The sequence below is a fragment of the Saccopteryx bilineata genome, chromosome 1 (genome assembly GCF_036850765.1).
Source record: "Saccopteryx bilineata isolate mSacBil1 chromosome 1, mSacBil1_pri_phased_curated, whole genome shotgun sequence".
Lineage (NCBI taxonomy): Eukaryota > Metazoa > Chordata > Mammalia > Chiroptera > Emballonuridae > Saccopteryx > Saccopteryx bilineata.
In genome coordinates, this window is record NC_089490.1 from 204,927,575 (window position 1) to 204,949,584 (window position 22,010).

The 22,010-nt window shown below is 53.6% G+C and overlaps 2 protein-coding genes across 3 annotated transcripts in view; one reads left to right on the forward strand and one right to left on the reverse strand.

Annotated features, from left to right (window-relative positions):
• Positions 1-3,979: 3,979 nt before the first annotated feature.
• LOC136319445 (uncharacterized) lies at positions 3,980-8,671 on the reverse strand. Its single transcript, XM_066252704.1, has 3 exons — positions 8,646-8,671; positions 7,786-8,333; positions 3,980-7,017 (listed from the first exon to the last, which is right to left on the reverse strand). The coding sequence occupies exons 1-3, from the start codon at positions 8,669-8,671 to the stop codon at positions 6,731-6,733; spliced, it is 861 nt and encodes a 286-aa protein (XP_066108801.1). The 3' UTR covers positions 3,980-6,730.
• The window catches only part of SEC24D (SEC24 homolog D, COPII coat complex component), a 59,861-nt gene continuing 45,239 nt past the window's right edge, over positions 7,389-22,010 (forward strand). Inside the window, exons 1-6 of one of the 2 annotated variants that reach the window (XM_066233949.1) lie at positions 7,389-7,586; positions 9,665-9,823; positions 17,151-17,277; positions 19,632-19,780; positions 20,919-21,182; positions 21,416-21,543. In XM_066233949.1, the coding sequence (XP_066090046.1) occupies positions 9,706-9,823; positions 17,151-17,277; positions 19,632-19,780; positions 20,919-21,182; positions 21,416-21,543 (786 nt within the window). In that variant the 5' untranslated portion in view covers positions 7,389-7,586; positions 9,665-9,705. The remainder of the gene's footprint in view (positions 7,587-9,664; positions 9,824-17,150; positions 17,278-19,631; positions 19,781-20,918; positions 21,183-21,415; positions 21,544-22,010) is intronic. The other variant, XM_066233950.1, reaches the window with a different exon arrangement.

Here is a 22,010-nt window from a genome sequence, read left to right on the forward strand (position 1 = left end):
ATGAGAACTTCACCCCCAAGACCAGACTTCCCCTCTGGCCCCAGGTGGAAACACCGCAATCCACACATGCTATCAGCACTGGGATGTCACAGTCACCTCATATTGAACTTGTCCCCACCCTGGCCCCTCCTCGCAGGATCTCCCCCAGCTGGGGTAAGGGTCCCTTGCCCAAACCAGTCACCTATAAACCCTTAGCAGACTCAAGGGCCCAAGAAAGACACTAGCTTATTATTGCACCCCTTCACGATGCCTGTCAATCACAGTGAACGCAAACCTGCGTACACTTGCCAACGGTGCCTCAACCTCCCTCCGCACCATCAGCCCTTTTCAGACAAGTCCCTTCACCCCATTTCTCGGGGAGTTCACAACATTTCACTGCATCCCGGTGGTTCATCTGAACCCACACCCGACCCGTGACTGAACCCAAACGAGGAAGATAGGAAGACGTCCCCCGGGCCCAGTGGGGAAAGCCTGGAGGCAGCGCGTCTCCCCAAGGGTAGCACGTGCCACTCATTGTTGGCACGGACCTAAGCTGTGGTCAGGCACGCTGGCAGGTGCAGGAGGGCGACGCAACTGGGGGGGGGGGGGCGGCCCGGGACTGGGAGGGCTGCAGGTTTCCCAGGCAAGGGGAGTCCCCCGAGGCCCACCTGCTGGGTGGGCACGTGACCCCACTCACGCTGCTGGCCAGACCTGCTAACCACGTGCAGGCCTCCCCTGGGATCCAGCACAGCTGCGTCAAGGTGCGGCCGTGAAAGTGTTCCCTCCGGGGCCACTGTGCGCAGAACCCATGTTCTGAGGACAAGTGGGGTCCGGGAGAAGCCTCTCCCTGTTGGGTCCAGTTCCGGGTCAGTAGGGTCACCTGATCCCCTTGACCTCCTCCGAAGCAGGGGTGTGTGTGTGTGTGTGTCACTTTCACAAGCCAGTGATTCCAGGACGAAGTCACACTACGGGAAATGGCGCACAGGCGCTAGGTGGTGGAATTCCGTCCCCACTCTGGGTGATGGATGCCGCACTTCCGGAATGTCCCTCCAGGATTGTACGTGCTCCTGACCTCGTGCTGGGGACTTCCGGCCGGCGGTGCCCTGCCATGTGCTCGTCCTCGGGGACCCCTCCAGTCGTCACCCTGAACCATCGCTCCGCGCGCTGGAGGCCAGGCGCTCGAGAAGCCAGGAGCCCACTCTGCCTACCACCCACGCAGGACCATGGAGGGCCGGGGTGACTCTGGACCTCACCCAGCAGGCGGAGCCGCACACCTATCAGTGCCTCCGGGTCTGGACTCAGCCCCTGGGTCTGCGGGGCCTGAGAAGGGGAACCACTGCTTCCTCCATGGGAAGGCCATGTGAGGGGAGGCCAGCAGATCCCTCTTCCCTCTGATGACCCGTAAGAACAGCGCCCCCTTTCCCAGGAACCTCCAGCTTCACCCATTGGGGCCTGTGGTCCTCGCTGGGCCCTGTGGGAACAATAGCCTCACCTAACTGTCCCACATCTCCAGCCACGTGGTCAGCAGCACGGTCTTTCCCTGTCTCAGTCTATGCTCATCAGTTTGTCCGTGGCAGGCTTACCCTGACCAGCAAAATTTACTAGTGTCTTAATTTTTAAAATAGACTGATTTTAAAGTAGTAGTATTTGTTTTAAGTGGCCCTTCCCCCACCCATGTAGTTTCAGCAGCTGAAACTACACAGTTTATTTTTCTCTTGTGTAACAGCTTGGAGGTAAACAGGGGTTCAAGGTGAGGAGGTGGTTCTGGCTCATGGAGAAATCCGGGTTCCAAAACGTTTTTGGCCATCAATCCTATGGACTGTCCTCAGCTGGATGATGAATTTGGCCTGACCGCCTCATCTAAGCCCAGCCTGTGAGAAGCGGAGAGAATCAGGATGAAAAACGTAAAGATGAGACAGAGAAGTTGCAGCAATGATTCCCACTCTGGTGAGGGAGTGGGGCTTGGGGCTGCAGCCTCACACCAGTTAGAGCTCAGAAGGCAGTGTGTTCCAGAAGAAAACCAGCCATCTCTGCCATAAGTGTAATATGCCCAAAACTCAAGTTCTAATATTTATTGGCAGCAACAATATATACATAGAAACGTATTATTTTTCTAGTTGATCACATGAGTGGATTTGAGGACGGAATCAAAGGAAAATCATTTCTTGTAATGATCATATATTCAAGCACTGACTTAAGGTAGCACGTTAGCACTTTTCTGTTTCATCCCACTGTTATTCTGCTGAGTTACCAGGCCTTTTAGTTCTAAATTCAACCCTAATAGTTAAAAGGGAAATATTTGGGATAAAATGTCACATAACAAGCTTTCAATATTATTATTATTTTTAGCAAGAGACACAGAGAGGGAAAGATTGGGATAGACAGGAAGGGAGAGAGATAAGTATCAATTCTTTGTTGTGGCACCTTAGTTGTTCATTGATTAGTTTCTCATATGTGCCTTGACCCTGGGCTACAGCAGATCGAGTGACCCCTTGCTCAAGAGAGTGACTTTTGGGCTCCAGACAGTGACCATAGGGTCATTTCTATGACCCCACACTCAAGCCAGCGGCCCTGCGCTCAAGCCAGTGAGCCCATGCTTAAGCTGGATGAGCCTGTGCTCAAGCTCGTGACTTTGGGGTTTCGAACCTGGGTCCCCTGAGTCCCAGGCCGACACTATCCACTGTGCCACCACCTGGTCAGGCAAGCTTTCGATATTCTGAAGATGAGAGTAACTTCCTTATAAGCAGTTGCATAAAAATTGGGTTTTGTTCACCCCTTACGTGCCTGCCCCCGGGAAGACTGCCCACAGTGTCCTCACCGGTCTCCACCCACCTCTCCTGCCCCCTGCTCTGCTTCCTCCTTTCTCTGACCCAGGTGGATCTGTCTGGTCAGGCCTTCCCCTCCTCACTGCTTAGAACCAGCCCCCCTCCTTAATCCACTTCCAGTTCTTCCTGCCCAGTTTTGGCCTGTGCTCAGGGCCTGAGCTCCTCACAGAGCCCTGATCCTGCGTCTGGATCTGTAGGTCCCACGAGACCGTGGGAAAGTCCAGGTGTATTTGGGGTTCTGCCGGCCTTGCGATCTCTGTCACAACTACTCAACTCTGCCATTGTGCTACCGCACACCAGAGACAGTACATTAGGAGCACCATAGCTCGTTCCAGTGAAACGTTTTGGACACTGAAATGTGAATATTATATAATTTTTGTGTGCCACAAAATATTACTCCTTTGTCTCTCCCCCCCTCCCCCACTGTTTAAAAATGTGAAGAGCACCCTTAGCTCTCAGGTTACACAGAAACAGGCAGGTGGGCCGGATTCTGTAGCCTGCCAGTCCCTGTCTGATTCCTGGACCTTCTGCAGGCAGCAGGGTGTCTCACCTGATGCTGAATCCACAGGACTCAGCATCCTGGGCAGGATCGCTGCTTAATAAAGGCTCTCAGGTCAATGCAACTTGCTCACTAGGAGCGAGTGGAGATCAGGGCTCAAACCAGAGTCAGCCTGACAGTGTGGTGCCACCCTGCTCATTCTGTGGCCATAGCCACTGCGGTGCGGTGCAATCAGCGTGACATCGGACATCTTCCGAAAGTCACTCCACCAGGAGTGGAACTGCCGGCTCACATGGTAAGTCCACAGTTAACGTTTTCCTAGTTCTTGGATCAGCTTGGGTGAGTTATATTTTTCTTTTTTTCCCCTTAGAATTTGATGATTTTATCTAAGGTTTTAAAGCTTATTAACATAAAGTGACTCATAACTGTCTCGGACCTTTTTGTTGTTTTAGTACCTGTCATGAAGTCAGGTTTTCTTATAATTAAAATATTTACTTGTGCCCCCCCCACCTTTTTTTTCTTACTCATTCTCACCAGAGATTTCTATTTTCAATAGTTTTAAGTGTCTTTTTTTTTTATGGGGGGGGACATTGCGTACTCTAAAGTTAAAATCTCAAAGTGGCAACATGGCGTCACTGCCAAGAGCACAGACTTTGAAACCAGACTGTCAGGGCTTTTTGATGGATTTATTCATTTTTGAGAGTGCATTGTTAATTTGAAATTCCCAGGAAAAAATGAAGAGATATATCCAGACAAAAACTTGCACGTGAACAATTATAGCAGCATTATTCATAATAGCCAGAGGGGGGCAGCCACCTAAGTGCCCTCACTGATGGGCAGGTGAACGAGGGTGGCTGTGTCCACCCCGTGGTCGGTACTTGGCACAGAAAGGAGAGGAATGCAGATACATATTCCAACGTACGACAGGCTGCTAGGTGGAAGGGCTGTCCCAAAGGACCACATCTTGTTTGGTCCCATTTGTATGAAATGTCCAGATCTGCACAGACAGAAAGCAGAGCAGTGGTTGCCTTTGGCTGTGGCAGGGGAGGGAGAGCAGGAAGTAGGAGAGGGATGAAAATCGTTCTGAAGGGGTGGCAATGGCAGTACACCTCTGCAGAAGTATCCAGACCTTTGGGTGTACACTTGGGCAGGTTGTTAATTATATCTCAGTAAAGCTGCTGTTTAAAAAAGAAAAAAAATATATATATTCAGTAATTCCAGAAACAGCTTGTGGTTGGCCCTGATGAAAACTGGAACTCTATTGTTATTGTTACTGGTTGCTACTCAACAGGCCTACTGTATGTCGGCCCCCATGCCATGTAACTGGGCCTTATTTACTGTGCTTCCCCGTGTTTAACACAGCCCAGGTCTTGGCCATTTCAGTTATTTCAAATATAAATCTTCTTCAAACTGTTTGTGGGTGGGGAATCAGAAACCTCTAAACTACTTACACTACAGAACATCATAGCTCTGACTTTCTGAAAGCCACTCCCTGAGGATTGTCTTTTGTAGCGTTGACTCTCTGCTTTCTTCTTCCTTTAAAAAAATTTGTTTTAAATAGATTTTTAGAGAGACAAAGAGAGGAAGGGGCAGAGAGGGAGAGAGAGGAAGAGAGAGGAAAGCATTCATTTGTTTGATTTAGTTGGGCCCTCATTGGTCACTTCCTGTGTGTGCTCTGACCAGGGATGGAACCACAGCCTTATTTCAGGATGATGCTCTAACGACTGAGCTAACCAGCCAGGGCTTCCACTTTCTTCTTTGACAGAACAGAAAGACCCTACAGAAGACAGAACTCCAGCGCATGGGCATTCCCTATGACCTCACCTGGCAATTAAGGAGTGGTTACCAGGGTGACATGGAAGGGCAGAGGCTGAGCTCAGGTGGCAACAGGTCTGGTGAAGGCCAGTGATCTGACCACAGAAAGAAGGTCAGAAGGTTGTCACACTTAAGGGGTGGGCACTGGCACCACCAGAGGGAAGCAGTTCTGAAACCAGAAGTCCATTTCATAAGATAAAGATATTTGTGAGTTTAAGTCCAATCACTGGTGGAACTATGTGATCAATTAGTATTTTAGTTATTTGAAATCTTGATGATAAGGCAGTCACAGGAGAAAAAAAGCAGAGCCAGTTAATGGAGAATAGCAAATCAGAGCACTATCAAAAAGAAAAACATATGAGATGAAAAGACCTTTGGAATCAGAATCAGAAGGCACGTCTTCCAACTAAGGCTGAGACTAGTCATGTTCATTTTCTGAACCTCAGTGCCTCAGTCTATAAAATGACTCAGTCCTCAATGAATATTGGATTCAATATCCGTTTCTCTAAAATATCCGTTTCTCTAAAATCTCTTCCAGTTTTGAACATTTAGAAACTTAAAACTGCCCTCTGAAACCACAAGTTGTCCTGATATCCCTGAGCAAGGGGTGAGAATGAATTTACAAATTCAAATTTAGTGGTTTTATAGGCACAAGTGAACCCAGGAGCACATGGTATTACTATTTCCAAGTGACTACTTGCCTGCATTGTGACATAGCTGAGATGTAGCAACTTAAAAAAATTATTTGATTTTAGAGAGAAAGGGAAAGCGAGAGAGAAACATTAATTCATTGTTCCACTTATTCATGCATTTATTGGTTGTTTCTAGTATGTGCCCTGACTGGGGACTGAACCTGCAAGTTTGGCACACTGGGACGACGCTCCAAGCAACTGAGCTACCCAGCTAGGGCTGTGACTTAAATTGGCTTTTAATTTGCTACTTGTTATGTAAAGCTATACTGCAGAGCCTCCTAAACGCCATCCAATATTGTCATCATGCAGAGGATGGAGGAAACACATTTCAAACAAAATTTTCATTGTAGATTTTCAAACCTGACCAGACTTGAAGCTGGCTGTAGGCAGGGCACCACTGCTTGGGATCTTGCAGAAGGAGAGTGGAAGAGGGACCTTTCATCTTCATCACACTGGGACAGCAGGGAGAGCTGGGACAGCTTAGAACGCCTGCAGAACTCATGTAGCATTTCAGGGCAGCATCATCCTCATGTATGTTTTTACCGAGGTGTGTCCTCAGTAAGGGATATGTCCAGTAGCTTGTATTTTCTTGTATCCCAGAAGAAAGTATATTTGGAAAACACGGCTGTACTTTTACCTTTTGTAAGTTTGATCCGAGTGGTAGCTATAGCAAACTGAGGGCTGGTTGAAGGCTTTTCTATTTAGCAGTGTGTGTGTGTGTGTGTGTGTGTGTGTGAGAGAGAGAGAGAGAGAGAGAGAGAGACCAGACAGATGTTCCTGAAAAGCTAGAGAGGTCAAGTTCTAGGTCTCATGTAGGCGGCCTTTCTTTCCCAGCTGCGTCAGTCACAACAGAGGGAGCTAAACGCTGGGTGGGAGACACGTGGCAATCCCTGAGACGTTTTGGGGTGAGGTCAGCCACCCTACTTCAGAGACAGGGGGCATGTAGACTTCCGCTGAAGGAATACACAGAAGTCAGCACTCCCAATCTTCAGTGAAGACGGCGGCGCTGCCCATGCTTTCCAGCTAGCACAGCTCTGCCTCCCCGGCTGTGCATTGCAGACCTCGGCCTCCAGCTGTGGACACGGGCCAGGTTCGCCTTCCCCCGCGATCCCGTGGAGGTCCGGAATCGGGCGCCTTCTCACAGCGGCCACGCAGCACCTGCGATGTACGGGCACTCCAGGAACGCGCAGGGCGCGGATGGATGGACCTGCAGCCTGCGAGGGGAAGAGTGAATGCACCGTCACACGCATTCCCGCCGTCCTGCAGGCTGCGCGGCGAAGAGGCGCTGACTGAGCCATAGCCTTAAAAAGCTGTGACCTGTTGGACGGAAACAAACAAGCCAGACAGGAAAGGCGGATAGAGAAGAGGGAGGGCCCGCCGTGGACCGCCGAGGCGCTGGGCGAAAGGCCACGCCCACCCCGCTATAGCCCCGCCCCGGTCACTCCCATACTACCCTAACCCGGCCCGCCCATCCTGCTATAGCCCCGCCCCAGACCCGCCCACCCTAACATAGTCCCGGGCCTGGCCCCGCCCAGCATACAGATAGCCCCGCCCCGGAGCCCTGCGCGCGTGCGCGGCGGGAGCGCGGCCCCGGGGGCGGCCCGGTGCGGGGACGCGCGGCCGGGAGTTTTGACGTGGCAGTTGCCGGCCGGGCTGAAGTCCGCGCGCCGCCAGCCTGTGGGCACAGCCGTACGGGAAGGCGCGGCGCGAGCAGCGGGAGCTCGGGCTCCAGGCGCGGGCACCGGGAGCGGAGCCGGGCGGCGGCGGGTCACGCAGGTCCGGACGGGCCCCCGGGTTCGCGGTGTGGGCGTGGGCGCGGGGCGGGCTGGCGGACCTCGGGTCGCTCCAGGCCCTGCCGTGCAGCTCGGGACCGGACCGGACCGAGCGCGGGGGCGTGGGCGGCCCCCGGCTCCGAGCCCCGATGCCGCTTCGCTGCAGGCCCGGAGCACCTTCTCCTGTGTCCGTGGCTACTCACCCCGCTTCCCGGCGGCGGGGACGTGGGGTCTCTGCGCGGAAGTGTCTCCGGGCGTCGGACCTGCCGGCGGGGACGCGGGCTGCTCCGATCCGACCCGGCCCGGCTGGTCCGGCCCCGGCCCCGGCCTCGGCGCGGGCGTGCACCGGGCTGGCCGTCGTGGGAGCGGGCGGCGGGCGCGCAGGTCCGGAGGGCCCTCCCGTGCCAGGTGGCGCGCCGCCACGTCGCGCTGCCGCCGCTGACTCAGGTTTCTGCCGCTGGGACAGCGCGAGGAAGTTTGACGTGGCGCCTGGAAGCGGAGCCTTGCAGGGAGCTGGGCCGGGGACCGGCCTCCTGCGCACACCCGCCGGACGCCGGCTCGCCCCGTCGCGCGGCAACAGGCGCCGGGCCGCCTCCCCGCGCTGCGGTCGCGCTGCCACGTCTCCCTGCGGGGCCGGCGGGCGGGGACGCGGCCTGGGCTGGGCTTCCCCTGCGCGTGGCTGCCTCTGCCCCTGCCCCTGCCCCTGCCCCTGCCTGATGCTGCCTGGTCGCACGGAGTTTTCACCTGGTTACTTTAAATACCCAAACTTTAAGAGTTTAATGGGAAAGGACTCCAGTGAATAATGCCTCTTCCTGAATTTTGATTTAGTTTAGTTCTTAGTAGGCACGACCCATCTTTTACATTAAAAGGTATCGTAAGACAACAGAAGGAAGAGGACTCCTGAACTGGGTGAAACACTGAGGAGACATTATAGAATCGGTGCTTTACAGCTGGAAAGGCTTGTGGAGGCTTCGCTCTGTGGGAGGGAACGAGGCCCAGAGAGGGTCTTCAGCTTTTTCCAAGACGCACAGCTAAGGATTGGCCCATAGGAATAAAAACCCACTTCTCTTTTTCAGCCTGGATGTACATTTTTTAAAGAAGACAGTTCTGTCCTGGCCAGGTGGTTCAGTTGGTTGCAGCGCTGACATGCCAGGGTGACGGGTTCAATCCCCAGTCAGGGCACATAGGGACCAACCAATGAATGCGTGGATGAATGGAACAACGGTGGTTCGGTGTCCCCCCCCCCCCCATAAAAATCAATCAGTAAATAGAATGACTATGGTCACTATTAAAAAAATAGTCAATTTTGTGAAACCTGGAAAATGGAAAAATCTTAACAAATTGTTTGGTTTTCTCAGTACAATCAAGATGGATCTGTTGTGTTTGTGTGTGCGTGCCTGCCTAAACACATATGAAATTGTACTTTTTCCCTTAGTTCCTTAAATACTTGTGCATATGTTCTCAAAGGTGTGATAGTTAAGTCAGAAAGAAGTCTGTCATCTTGGCCCGAGAAACCACTGACAACTCTCCAGTGCTGTCGGCCGCCACCTGGCTGAGTTGACTTGTGACTCATGAGTCCATTATCCTCTTCTTTATCTTGTGCTGTATTCATTGGACTATTGATTTCTCCTGGTCCTAAGTGCCTGATTAAAATGACTGATTAGGATGGCACTATAAAAAACACGGGTTATACAACAGCTGATTGCAGCCTGCTGCCAGTTAATGCAGTCAGGGAGCTGAGTGGCACGGGAACACTACCCGTGGCATGCTCTGCGCTGAGGTGGGGCCGTGGAAACGAGAGGCACAGAAGTAGTAGGCCCACTTTTGTCTGCAACATGTGAGTCTTCCGACGCAGAGTGCTGGGCAGCTGGGCAGGTTTCATACCTGAGAGTTTGCCCAGGACTGTAGGGTGACTTCCTGAAGTCTATGAGTATTTTAGGGGATGCTGTGAAGATGTCTTGTGTGCCTGGTGATTGTTCCCATCCTCAAACCAGCAGAAACACCCATGAACAGTGCTTACATTTTTGATAGCGTCCAATGACCTGTTCCTCTTGTTGACATCATTTTCCCTTCTGTTTACAGGGTTCTTTTGTAGAACTGTCTCTTGGAATGGTATTTCCACAATGAGTCAACAAGGTTACGTGGCGACACCCCCGTATTCTCAGTCCCAGTCCGGGATGGGCCTTTCTCCACCGCATTATGGCCACTATGGGGACCCGTCTCACACAGGCACTCCACCAGGTGAAGTGTGCGGTTCTGACGTGTACACGGTTGCTGACCTCTCAGGCTCAGAGCCCCGTGATCTCCCAAAGGAGTGCTTTGGGAGCGTGGGACGACTGTTACATAACACAGTGGCCCGAGCTGACTGGAGAAGGCTCTCGGGGAAGAGCCATATCACCAGTTTGGTTACAGTGTGGAATACGAGTTTGGTTTTTAAGTGTAGATTTAAACAAAGAAGAGTCCCTAGTGTTTTATTTTAGACTTTCTTTGGGTGTGGTATCACTGCAAATGCTCAGAAAAACACTCGATAGCTATGTGTATGCCCAAGTGGGCTTGGCAGTAACATTATACAATCAGTTTTGATACTGGAAAAAATATCCTTAGATTTGCACAGTTAAGAGTACTCAATGGTAAGAGCGTACATGCCTGTGCCTTGAAGTTTATAATTGTACAATGTTAGCTGCTTTAAAATATGATGCCCAGTGGGGACTCTTGTCCTCAGGAATAAACGTGGGAATAAAAGAGGTAACAGATTGGGACTGCCTTTGCTCCGGTGGCCGCGAACCCACGAAGGCTCCTCCCTTTATCAAGGGGTTGCCCTGAGAGACCAGGTTTCAGAGCCATGAGTGAGGCTAATAATAGCTTGTTTCGGGTCTGAGGGTCCCAGATTCTCCGGAAATGTTTATGTAAGACAGTTCTTGGGGTTTCTAAGAGATGCTGAGGGATTCAGCTCAAACTCTTGGTGGAAATGGGCTGTGTGTGTCCGTGAGTGTCTCTTGGGGCTCACGAGGCCCGACTCAGACATGTAAAACCCAGGCTGTGCTAGGTAGGATAGCAGGTGTGGAGAGCGGGAGTTCTTGAGGGGTGAGGGCGCCCCGGGGTAGCAGCCATGCACCGTCTGCTGTGGAAGACGCTCCGAGACTGGACTTCCTATGGAAAGCCATCCTGAGGATCCAGGCACCTCTGGCTTTTACAGACCTTTGGCTGAGGCATGCTTGTCTTGTCCAGGGCTGGTCCTCCCATAACATTCGTGGTACTGTCTCTCTGGATCCTTTAGGAACCACTAACCCATCTTTCTCAAGTTTTCTCTGTCAGGTGGTCCATCATCCCTTGGATTTATGTATAATGACAATTGTATAAATTACTCTCTTTCAAGTGTTCACCATGTATCAAAGACTGATCCGAAAAGCTTGACGTGCACAACCTCATTTAATGTGCACGCAGTGATGGGCGGTAGATGCTTAGCCCTATTTTGTAGCTAAGAACGGAGTATCTGGGGTGCTGTGACTTGTCCAAGGTCTCAGAGCTGGTGGCATAGCCAGGGCTTTGTACCCAGGGCCCTCACGGGCACAATAGCAAACTCTAGTGCATGCTGGAGTGTGACACTCAGCACCTCCCACCCCTGCTCCTCTTCACAGCTGTCGTCTTCAACAAGCGCTCCACTCAAGTTCTCTGTTCCCCTGGGGCTCAGCGTCATGTCCACTCCACAGCCTGGGCCTCGTCCTCTGTCTCCTTCTCCCGCCGTGTCATCCGTGGCCTCCAGTTCCGGAATGCGATAGACACTGTCCTGTCCACTTTTGAATCTGACATTGTTTACCGCTTTTGTTTGTTCAAAACCCTCTTCTCTGTGGTTTCAGAGACACTATCCTTTGTTATTTTTCTTGGTGTCTTTCTGGACAGGTCTTTCTAACAGGCCCCTTCTTCCACGCCGCCGTCAGTGTTGCTGTTCTCCTTCTTTGTCTCTTCACCCTCTTTCTTCTCGCTCTCTGGGTTTCCCTGAAATTGTGTCATTCTGTGCAAAGAGCTGTCTCTCAGACCTGCTTCTTCAGCTCACAGGTCCCTCCTATACTCCACACCTTGTTCTTGGTGGCCTGCCTGGTGACGTAGGCACAACACACCTGGCATTTCCAAAACAATTCACATTTTTGGTTTTGTTACTGTGAATTTTTATCTTTTTTTTTTTTTTTTTTGTATTTTTTTGAAGTTGGAAATGGGGAGGCAGTCAGACAGACTCCCGCATGCGCCCGACTGGGATCCACCAGGCATGCCCACCAGGGGGCGATGTTCTGACCATCTGGGGTGTCGCTCTGTTGCAACCAGAACCATTCTAGCGCCTGAGGCGGAGGCCATGGAGCCATCCTCAGTGCCTGGGCCAACTTTGCTCCAATGGAGCCTTGGGCTGCGGGAGGGGAAGAGAGAGACAGAGAGGAAGGAGAGGGGGAGGGATGGAGAAGCAGATGGGCGCCTCTCCTGTGTGCCTTGGCCGGGAATCGAACCCGGGACTCCTGCATGCCAGGCTGATGCTCTACCACTGAGCTAACTGGCCAGGGCCTACTGTGAATTTTTTCCTGGCATTCTATATCTCACTCATTGGTAGCATCTTTCATTCTCAAATTAGAAACTTTTACTGTGTAAAACAAAAACAAAAACAAAAAAATCTTCCCCCTTTACTTTCTCGGAACCAGTTGGTCTCCCAAAGTCCTCTGGGTAATTGTTAGCACCTCCCGCACCTGCGTCCTCCTCTGTGTCCTGTCTCTCTTCCTGTCCAGCCTCCCAGCTCTACCCCGGGTCCTCTCTCCGGTCCTGCCTTGTCCCCGCCATCCAGTCCTGGCCGCTGGGCTTTATACCAGATCGGTGCTGACCCCCTTCAGCTGGATCACAGAGTCTATGGCTTCCCCTCACCCTGAGTGGATTGGAAGCTCCCAGGCCCTTGTTACTTTACCTGTTTTCTTCATTTCAGCTTACCGGCCCCATTCCCGCACCTGTCACTCCAGGGACACTAAGCTGTTCGTCACTTGGGGGCTGGTTTGCTTGGGCCCTGACTTGCCCTCCGCTCTACTGGAAAGCCTGTCCGGCTGTCACCTGGCCCCGCGCAGGGCCTGCCCGCACGCTCTGCCTCCGCGCAGTTCCGGTGTGGTGCTTCAGGCATGCTGCCCATGGTCCTTCCCCAGGCCCCTCCTGGGTTGTTCTGACGCCTGTGCTGGTTCTGCCGTTCACCGTGCTGCGAAGTCACAGACAACCTGGAGCAGAGCGCGCTCACTGAGTAATTATTCATGAGAGAGTGAGCGTCAAGCTGCTGCTCCCTTCAGCAGAATGCGCTGGCATTGACCAACGTTTAAGCCACTGTCTCTGTGGGGTCACTTCCTGCTCTGACCTCTGCTCCTTGTTCAGTTCTCAGGGGGACCCTGAGCTATCAGGCCCTGGGCGCTTGCTCCTCTGTAAATTGTGATGTTTTTGTTTAGTGATGGAAGGCTGTCTGCACCTGCACCTAGCCTTTATTTTCCTGCGCTGACAACCTCAAATCTTGTCGTTAGCAGGTGTATGTGCCTTCTTTTCTTGTCCTGTGGTGATGCTTCTGTCAGTAGTACCCTGACAGACATAGGCAGCTCGGTTGTGGTTTCGGGAAGGTTTTGTCCTGCCGTAGGTCTGGTAGGGCGGACGGCATGGCTCCTCACACACATGTCTCCCTCCGTTTCTCTGTGCAACGCTGTTGCTCGGTGGCACCAAATGGCACAACCCCACTGGGGAGCCATGTGACTGTGGTGATGTTGTAGCGAGGGCAGCGCACCTAGTCTTGGTCCTTGTATGCCTGCCAGGAGGACGCGCACTAAGGAGGCTGACGAGGACCTTGCCGAGAGATCTGTCACCAGGAAGTGGAGGGTGGTGTGGAGGCATAGATAGGGCCACCTAACCAAGATGTAATGGGTGCAGGGAGACTGGAGGGAACGGGAGGTGAGGGTGGCCAGATGGGTGTGGTCCTGCAGAGGACCTGAGGGAGGGTGTGCGTGGCAGCGGTGCCGCGGGAGTGGTGAGAGGTGCCCGGAGTGGAACTGGCCATCTGGAGACTGTGTCAGGCTTGTGTTGGGGCAGTGGGCGCCATGGAAGCACTTTGAGCCAGGAAAGGTGAGACCCCACGTCGAGTTTGGGAAGGCTGCACTCCATGTTACACCATGGGGAGGGGAGCTGGCTGGACGCTCTGCTCTTGGGAGTGGGCTTCTCCTCCGCCCACTGTGGACACCTGGGGCCTCCAGTTCTGCACTGGGGGCTGTGCTGGGCGCTGTAAGAGGGTTAGCAGCATCCTTGGCCCTGCCCATCGGGTACCAGTGCTCTCCTACCCCACTGGGGCAACCAGAACCCCTGGCCATTGCTGAATGTCCCTTCATCAGGGGCAGACCCATCTCTGGCTGAGGACCACTGGTCTGGGAGCCGAGAGGCAAGAGCTGTTGGTGTACGGGGTTCAGGCTGGGCTTCTGTCGGCATCCGCCCCGCATAGTCATTGCGAGTCAGCCTACCCGGACCGGGCGAGCTGGTCTTTGTGTATTCTAATGCACATATTTTTACCAATGGTTTTTAATTGGGTTTTAGTTTGTCAGCTCCAGGGCCAAATCCAAGTTGTGCTCTCATGTGACATTTCAGTTAGGGTTTCTTTGCTGATGTCAGAAACCACTCCCGCAGAAGGGATTTGTTAACGGGCATCAGGGAACCAGGGAGCCAGGCTTGGCAACCCCAGAGGCCTGGTCCCACAGTGACCACTGCCTCTCCACCCAGAGCCACGTCTCTGCCCCAGCCAGGGCCCCGAGTGGTGTGGCTTTGCTGAGTTAGAGTATCCAGGAAACAGAGATTCCGTCTGTCCTGCTCAGGACCCTGCAGAGAGGCCAGCAGGGAGGACCCGGCCTTGGCACTGAGCAGGCTAGTCAGTGTATGCGCCCTGCGTGAAGGCTGGCCCCTGATGGTGGTGTTTCCTTTTGGTGTAAGCGTCTTCAGTCCTCATGGTCCAGTTTTTCTTTCCTACTGAGAGTCTCACACTGCTCTGTGAAGAACCCGACTTCTCTTTATTTCTGATCACTTTTCAGTGCTAGTGATGTGGCCAGTGGATGGCTGTGTCTGCAGATAACGCGATCCTGAGTGCCCCTTGCCCTGAGGGTGAAGTCCAAATGCACACGAGACTTTGCAGTCTGACCCCAGCCAACCTGGGTGCCCTCTGCTTGGGCCCTTCCCACCCTCTCCACAAAGCCTGTGCCACGCCAGGGAGTCCTGACCATGCCAGGCTGTCTCCTGCCTGTGCCCAGCTTTGCTTCTGCCCAGAATCCCTGTCCTGTCTGCCCTGAGTGACCACGGGCTTGTCCTCAGGGCTTCCCTCAGCAGCTCCTCTCTGAACTTTCCTCAAGTCCCTGGAGGGGTCCGGTCGTCCCTGTGCACAGGGCCACTCCTCACGCTCGCTGCTGGTTTGAATACAGTCGTCTTGTCTGTGTGAGCTCAGTGCCTCGAGGGCTCTTTGAGTATGGTGAATGAGAATGAGTTTGAATCATTGCTGTAGAGTTGATATACAAAAATAAAAGGGAAAGAAAGTTTTAGTAAGGTTGGTGTATAACGGCAGTTTTGCATAAGTACAAGAGAATCATGATTCTTTGGTTTTGTTTTGTTTTTAGAGGCAGAAGTTTATTAGTAGGTGCAGAGCATTCACAGGGCCCTCCCCCCCCCCCCGGGCCTGGCCTTGACCCTCTGTGGACCCATGTGTAAGGTTTGATGCGATTGCTGCTTCCATCCTTCTTTCCTTAAGACGTGAGAATAACTTTGGTTTCCTGTAGTGCATGTAATTATTTACTATTTTAGTAAATTGTGAATTTACTAAATTCCCACTTTTGTCCCAAATAATGTGTTAAAAGTGAAAATACGAGTGTGCATATAATGATGGTGCACCCATGTTGCTAGAACGTTAACCCCTGAGAAAAGGAGGCGGGACATGGCCGGGGCGCGGAGCCGGGGTCGTGAGTGGTTGCCTTTATGTGCCCAGTGCCGTTCTGGGCACTCCTGGACCCTCCGCGTGTTGAGCACTCAGCACTGTCTTCAGAGACGGGCACGTTATCGCCACCGCAGTGCTGGCGGCCAGGTTTTGAATGACTGTGGTGTCCTGTCAGGGTCCCAGAGGTCACGTGGTGGGCGGAGCTGGTACCTGTGACCACTGGCCTCAGGTTTTCTCAGTGGCTGGGCTTGGGGTTTAGAACTTCGTGTAGAAGTGTCGTGTGATAAGAACTGTAGTTTTGGTTTTGTTCTAGGTATACAAAAAACTGGTAAATAAAACTGACTGTAAAGAGAATATAAGTTTTCCTTATGTTTGAGGAGCCCTGTTTTAAGAGAAGACGCGTCTGTGAGGTTGGCTGTTATTCAGGGGTACTGCCCTCCCTGGCCGCGCCCATTCCAGGTCACCCGCACATCTGGCCACATGCTCTCGGGTGTGTTATGATGACAACATGAGACACTCCTCCTGGGTGGGTGGCGGCACGGGTGGGAGGTAATCTTCCAGAGGAAGATAAAAGAAAAAAAGTGTGTTGAGTATGAAATAGCACTGTGAGATCACAAGCAGGTGTGTCCAGTAGGCCACTAGGAGGTCGCTGAGGACAAGCCACAACGCAGGGTCGGTCCCCGTGAATGGAACGGGTTGGAGCAGAAACCCGCAGGATGGGGGTTGGAGGGCAAACAGAAGATGTACCTTTCTTCCAGTCCTTTTAACAGGCTAAGAGGGGCCACCAGTATTCCAGTTGAGAGGGGAAAGCGAGGTCCTCACTTCTAGCCAGATACACTGCTAGTGTGTCAAGAGACACACCTCTCTAGTGCATCTGATGGCGGGCTCCATGGTTGGTCTCCTGTGCCACTTTCTCTAGAAGAGAGAGAAGCATCTGAGAGCAGGTCTAGAGAGAAGCCTTTCAAGGCCTGTCTCGGAAGAGCTGCTTGTGACTGAGCATGCAGCCACGGCTGGAGCACCCAGACCATGCGTGACACGGAGGACTGAGCAGTCGGCTGCAGCTGCCTGTCACCTAGGGTCTGCACTCCTAGGGCGATGGTCAGCCCGGGACGGTTGTCATCCCACAGGTCACGCTCCGGGGGGCCTGGGGAGCCCCGGGTGGTAGCCCGGGACAGTTGTCATCCCGCAGGCTGCACTCCGGGGGGCCGGGGAGCAAGGTCTGGACTCCTGGATGGTGGTCAGCCCAAGACGGTGGTCAGTCCACAGGCCATGCCGGGGTGCTAGGGAATGGGCCCCTCTCTGCTTCTCTCAGGCGCTCACTCACACGGGCAAGTTCAGAGGCTCTGCTCCACAGTTGGAGTTAGGATGCTGTGTGTCTTACCCTGACTTTTGTCCAGCTTGGTCTTCTGACACCCTCTGGTATCTTCTGTTCTGTGTCCTGTCATGGTGCCCATACCAAAGCAAAACTCACGGCTCCTGCTTTAGTTCTTGTTTCGTGTGAAAACGGTTCCTTTCTTCTCTGCTCCATCATCCCCCCCCCCATGCATTTCCCACAGGTATCTCTTAACTTCTTCCCTCTAACGAGTCCGTACCCCTCCTTTGCAGGTGTGATGAAGCCCACAGGGCCCATGGTGGCTGCACCTGGGGTGGGGCTGCCTCAGAGCCTCCCACCTCCTGGACCCCATCAGTTTGGTCAGAATGGAGCTCCTGCCCAGGGTCATCCTCTTCAAAGGTGAGTGCGTGGGTCAGCCCTCATAGGTGTATTCTGCTCACATTGTCAAACAAGCTCTTTCTGAACTTGAGTGTTTGTTGATCGCAAGTTTGCGCTCTTGACCTGGCCACCTGGTTGAGAGGGAAAACTGCCCTGGATACAAAGCGCTTTGCAAAGCAAAGAGAAAGAAACAATACCAATACACGTTAAAAATACATCAGTACTGCTGTGTCGACACCGGAAGTTTTACTGGGGGTTCCATTCATCTTGTTTTAGAGTCTTGTATGAATCGCACTTCCCTTCAGATGCCTCTGGCCAGGAGCCCCCAATGGAGTCTTAAATCCCCTGGTCTCTGTTTCTTCATGGTACTGAGCTCAGTGCCAGTAGGAGCTCGATACAGCCTTTAACAAACAGTTAAATCTGGTTGCGGCCCCTGAAGGGGGTTGGATGTCCAGGGAGGGCCTCCTGAGTGGCAGGGCAGTAGTGAGAGCAGGGGAAGGACACTTCAGGTCTGTGTTTGTAAGAAGGTGAGGAGGGCAAGCTGGAGGCGGGCCTGGAGAAGCAGATGTGGGGTGTGGATGCCTCGAGCACCATAGTCCACTCAGACCGGCCCTGGTAGTAGAGCCACATCACACTCCGCGGGGAAGCCCCGTGTTTGTCCTGTGAGGCGTTGCTGTGGACGGTGTGGAGCCTGCATACAGTGCCCATGCTGGAACTCCCCCAGGGACCGCCAGAGACCGCCAGAGACAGCCATTTTCTCAGGTCTCTTCCTGGCTGTCAGGCAGCCCAGTTGGGGCTGTGGGGGAGGAGCACCCCCACCCCCACCCCGTGTGGATTTGGACCCTGCTGATGGTCCATTTAGTCACCCTTGCAAGGAACTGTAGTCCCTGCTAGTGAGAACAGTCCCTGGGGGTTTAAAGTCATCGTGGTGGTCCTCTCATAGGGCATCTGCGAGGCTGGCGTGTCCTGGCTCCTCTGTCCTGGTCACTGTTGCTGCTGGGGTGGTGGCAGTGAGGGCGGGGGAGGCTGGCTTCAGGAGACAGGGTGGGCAACTGACAGGCTGTGGCTATGATCGGAGAGAGGGCTGATCAAAGGGCAGCCTGCTCCGTGGCTCACCGAGTTAGAGCGTCGTCCTAGTAAGCTAGGGTTGAGGGTCCGTTCCTGGGCAGGGCACACACGGGAAGCAGGCAGTGAGTGCAGGACTGAGTGGAGCTATAAACCCACGTCTCTTTCTCGGGCGCGCGTTCTCTCTCTCTCTGTTTTGCGCGCGTTCTCTCTCTCTCTGTTTCTCTCTCCCTCCCTCCCTTTCTCTCTTCCTCAAATCCATCAGTAAATAAAAGTTGGGAACAGGAAGTCAAAGTGCAGACTGGGACCCGCCCCCCCTGCCCTGAGGGAGGAGGGGAGCCGAAGGCCTGAAGCCCAGGAAGCCTGCTCTGCTTGCAGCCGTTCACTTGCTCCTGGTTGTGGGTGTGGGTGCCGCTGGGCTGCTGTGGGCCCCAAGACCTGGTTTCCCCATGTGTGCCCAGAGGATGCAGATTCTCAGTGCAGGGGACAGCGCAGGAGATCTGGGAGACTCACTGTTCTAAACTGCAAACATCTCAGGGGTTTTTTTCTTTTCTTTTTTTTTTTTTTTTAAGAAATCCGAACATCAAACAGCTCCTTTGAAGTTAAGAGCAGGTTCAGGTCGCTGGTATTAGCTGCGATAGGGCTGATCTTTCTGTCCTGCCATTTGGAGTCAGTGAGCTATGGACTTTGCCCTCAGACAGACCCTCTCTGTGGCCGTGGGCTATGCACAGAGCACAGTGTGGCTCGAGGCAGGATGTGCTTGCTGCTCTGGGCTCAGATGTGACTAGCTGGACCAGGAACATGCCTGAAACAGTCGTCCGTGTGGATGAAGGGCTGAAGCGTGTATGGAGGAGACATGTGCCATGCACAGCACCCAGGCAGGACTCCATGCACGGTAGCCGTGGCAACACCGTTTCCGCTGGTGGGGACAGTTCCCTCAAAGCCGGCCGTTGCGCTGGCCTGGGCCAGACCCACGTGACAGCGGTGTTTAGGCATCTGCTCTGCTTGCGAGTCCTGGCCAGGCACCCCCACATTCTGCCCGTCTCCTCCACTGTCCGCTTGCTGCAACTTGAACTGTGAATGAGATTGGAAACGGGGTGAAGATGACAGAGTCGGGGAGAGGTCTGGAATTCAAGCTAAGCCTCAGGATGAGGCTGTGTGGTCACCAGGATGAGGCTGTGTGATTCACTGTGGCATTTCCCTGGTGCCCTGTGGTTGGGCTCATTTAGCTTCACACGTCGTTGATGTTTGTTGTATGTCATCATATGTGAAACTCTGCCTTACTGCTCAGTATCCTCCTTCCTCTCCAGATTTCCAGGTGCTCCGCCCATCAACAGTGCAGCACCCTCCTACGCCCCATACTCACCCACTGCGCAGTCGTCGTATCCGAGTCCCATGTCCACTTCGTCCGTCTCCCAGCTGGGCGGTCAGCTCAACACCATGAACATCAACAGCTACGGTAACAGGTTCCTGGCCAGGGTTCTCTGTCCCCTGTCATGAGCATTGTTCATGAGAACGCTGAGAAAGGCGCTCTTCCTCTCTGAAGTAGACGCAATGCTGGTGCACCCGACCGACACAGTCTTTGGGGCATTTCTGTACTGTTTGTCTGCATTGTGTGTGGCTATAACGAATTCCTTCCCTGATCATGCTGCCATTTATTTCAAGGTAATTGAAGGACCCTCAGAATACCTTATGTTCCATACTAGAACGACAGAAAAAGAAATGCAAGGTCACAAATAAAGATTAGAACAGTGAAATTGTCTGAAGATCCGTGAGGGCAGTTGGGGCCCTGATGTATGGAACAGGAGCGCTGTGTCTCAGCAGTGTGAGCATTCTAATCACAGGGAGAGGGGCTTGGGCTGCAAGCCAGCAGGACAGTCATGGGAGAGGCCATCAATGCTGAGAGTCATGTCACAGAAACGCTGGGTTTTCTGGGGTCAGCCTTCTCGCCTCGTGAGGAACCATTTTCATCACATAGAGTTAGTGCTTTAGGATCATTAGTGTGAACCCTCAGAATATTTCCTGTCTTGTACTGATTGCAAGTGAGGCAATTCAGTGTCGCATGACCAGGTGAGGCAAACAGCAGTCTGGCTGGACCACTGCTTCCGGGGAGACGGGAAGATGTGAGAGGCCCATCCCTTCTCCCTGGTTACTTCTGCCCGGTCTGCAACCCCCGTGGGCATGGAGCGCAGGGCGCGGTAACCCACTGCGCGGGCCACTCCAGTCGTGCCTGTGACACTGTGGCATTTCTTCTGTGGGACTTGCTAGATTTCAGGCTACACACAATTCCTTAATTAATGCCATGTATCATAGAAAATTGATGCAACTTAGTTAAAATTTAATTTCCTCACTAAAATCATTTGTTTTTACCCTTTTAAAAACTCTCCAGTATAAAATGCCCAAATAGTATTTGTGTCACATTCTGATTGAAGGTTTCATCTTGGGCAAAAAAGAAAAAGTTTGGTTTGTAAGGGTGCTTCCTTCATTTACATCAGGACAGTGTCCCTGCCATGTCCTGTGCAGAAGTCAGAGCAGAAATGCAGCATGTGGGTGACTGGTCCTCTCTCTCTCTCTCTCTTTCTTTCTCTCTCTCGCAGGTTCGGGCATGGCTCCCCCCAGCCAGGGCCCCTCAGGCCCCCCATCCGCACCCTCGCAGGGTCCTCCACGGCCTCCTCAGCCGTCCATTCTGCAGCCAGGGTCTCAGGTTCTGCCGCCACCGCCCATGGCTCTGAACGGCCCGGGTGCACCGCCACCAGGGCACAGGCAGGACGGGTTCCCGGGGCCCGCTCCTCCAGGCACCCAGCTGCAGCCCCCGCCACTCCCAGGACAGACCCTGGGCCCAGGATGTCCCCCACAGCCGGGTAAGGGGCGGGGCTCCCTGGGGCTGCCCTGACTTCAGGTCTTCAGGTCAGCTGTGTTCCTGCTTTAAGGACAAAGCTTCAGGGAAGGGGCGCTGCGGGGGTTACGGGTCCCGCCCCACCTGTGTGAAAGCAGGAGAAGGGCAGCGGGCCTGACAGAGAAGCAGGATGCTCTGTGGGCCCCGCCTCTGGGAGTTGGGCTATAGTCATTTCTTTGTGCAATTCTTTCCGAACAGCCGGCTATGGTCCCCAGATGCCGGGGGCGCAGCTCACGTATCCAGGAGGCTTCCCTGGGGGACCTGCGCAGATGGCCAGCCTGGCCCCGGCCCCAAGGAAGCTGGACCCTGACTCTGTGCCCAGCCCCGTAAGTGCCCTGCTCAGTCCTCAGGCCCTCCCGAGGGGCCGCCCTGTGCGCTGTTCTCAGAGGCTCAGGGGCAGCCGTCTGCCCCTCATGGAGAGTGGGCGTCCTTCCCTGTGCGCGCTCGGTAGATGGGTCTCAGGACGGACACCGCCTGGGAGCTTCTCTCTGCTCCTCTTGAACTCGGCCACATCCCTCGGCCTTCATGTGGCGTGTTCTGGCAGAACTTAGTGTCAGGGAGGCCTTGTCAGTGAGTCTGTCTTGATAAACACGCTCTTCTAAGTAACTGAAGGACGCTTTTGTGTGTGTGTGTGTGTGTGTGTGTGTGTGTGTGTGTATTTTTCTGAAGCTGGAAACGGGGAGGCAGTCAGACTCCCACATGCACCCGACCAGGATCCACTCGGCACACCCACCAGGGGGTGATGCTCTGCCCATCCAGGGCGTTGCTCTGTCACGACCAGAGCCACTCTAGC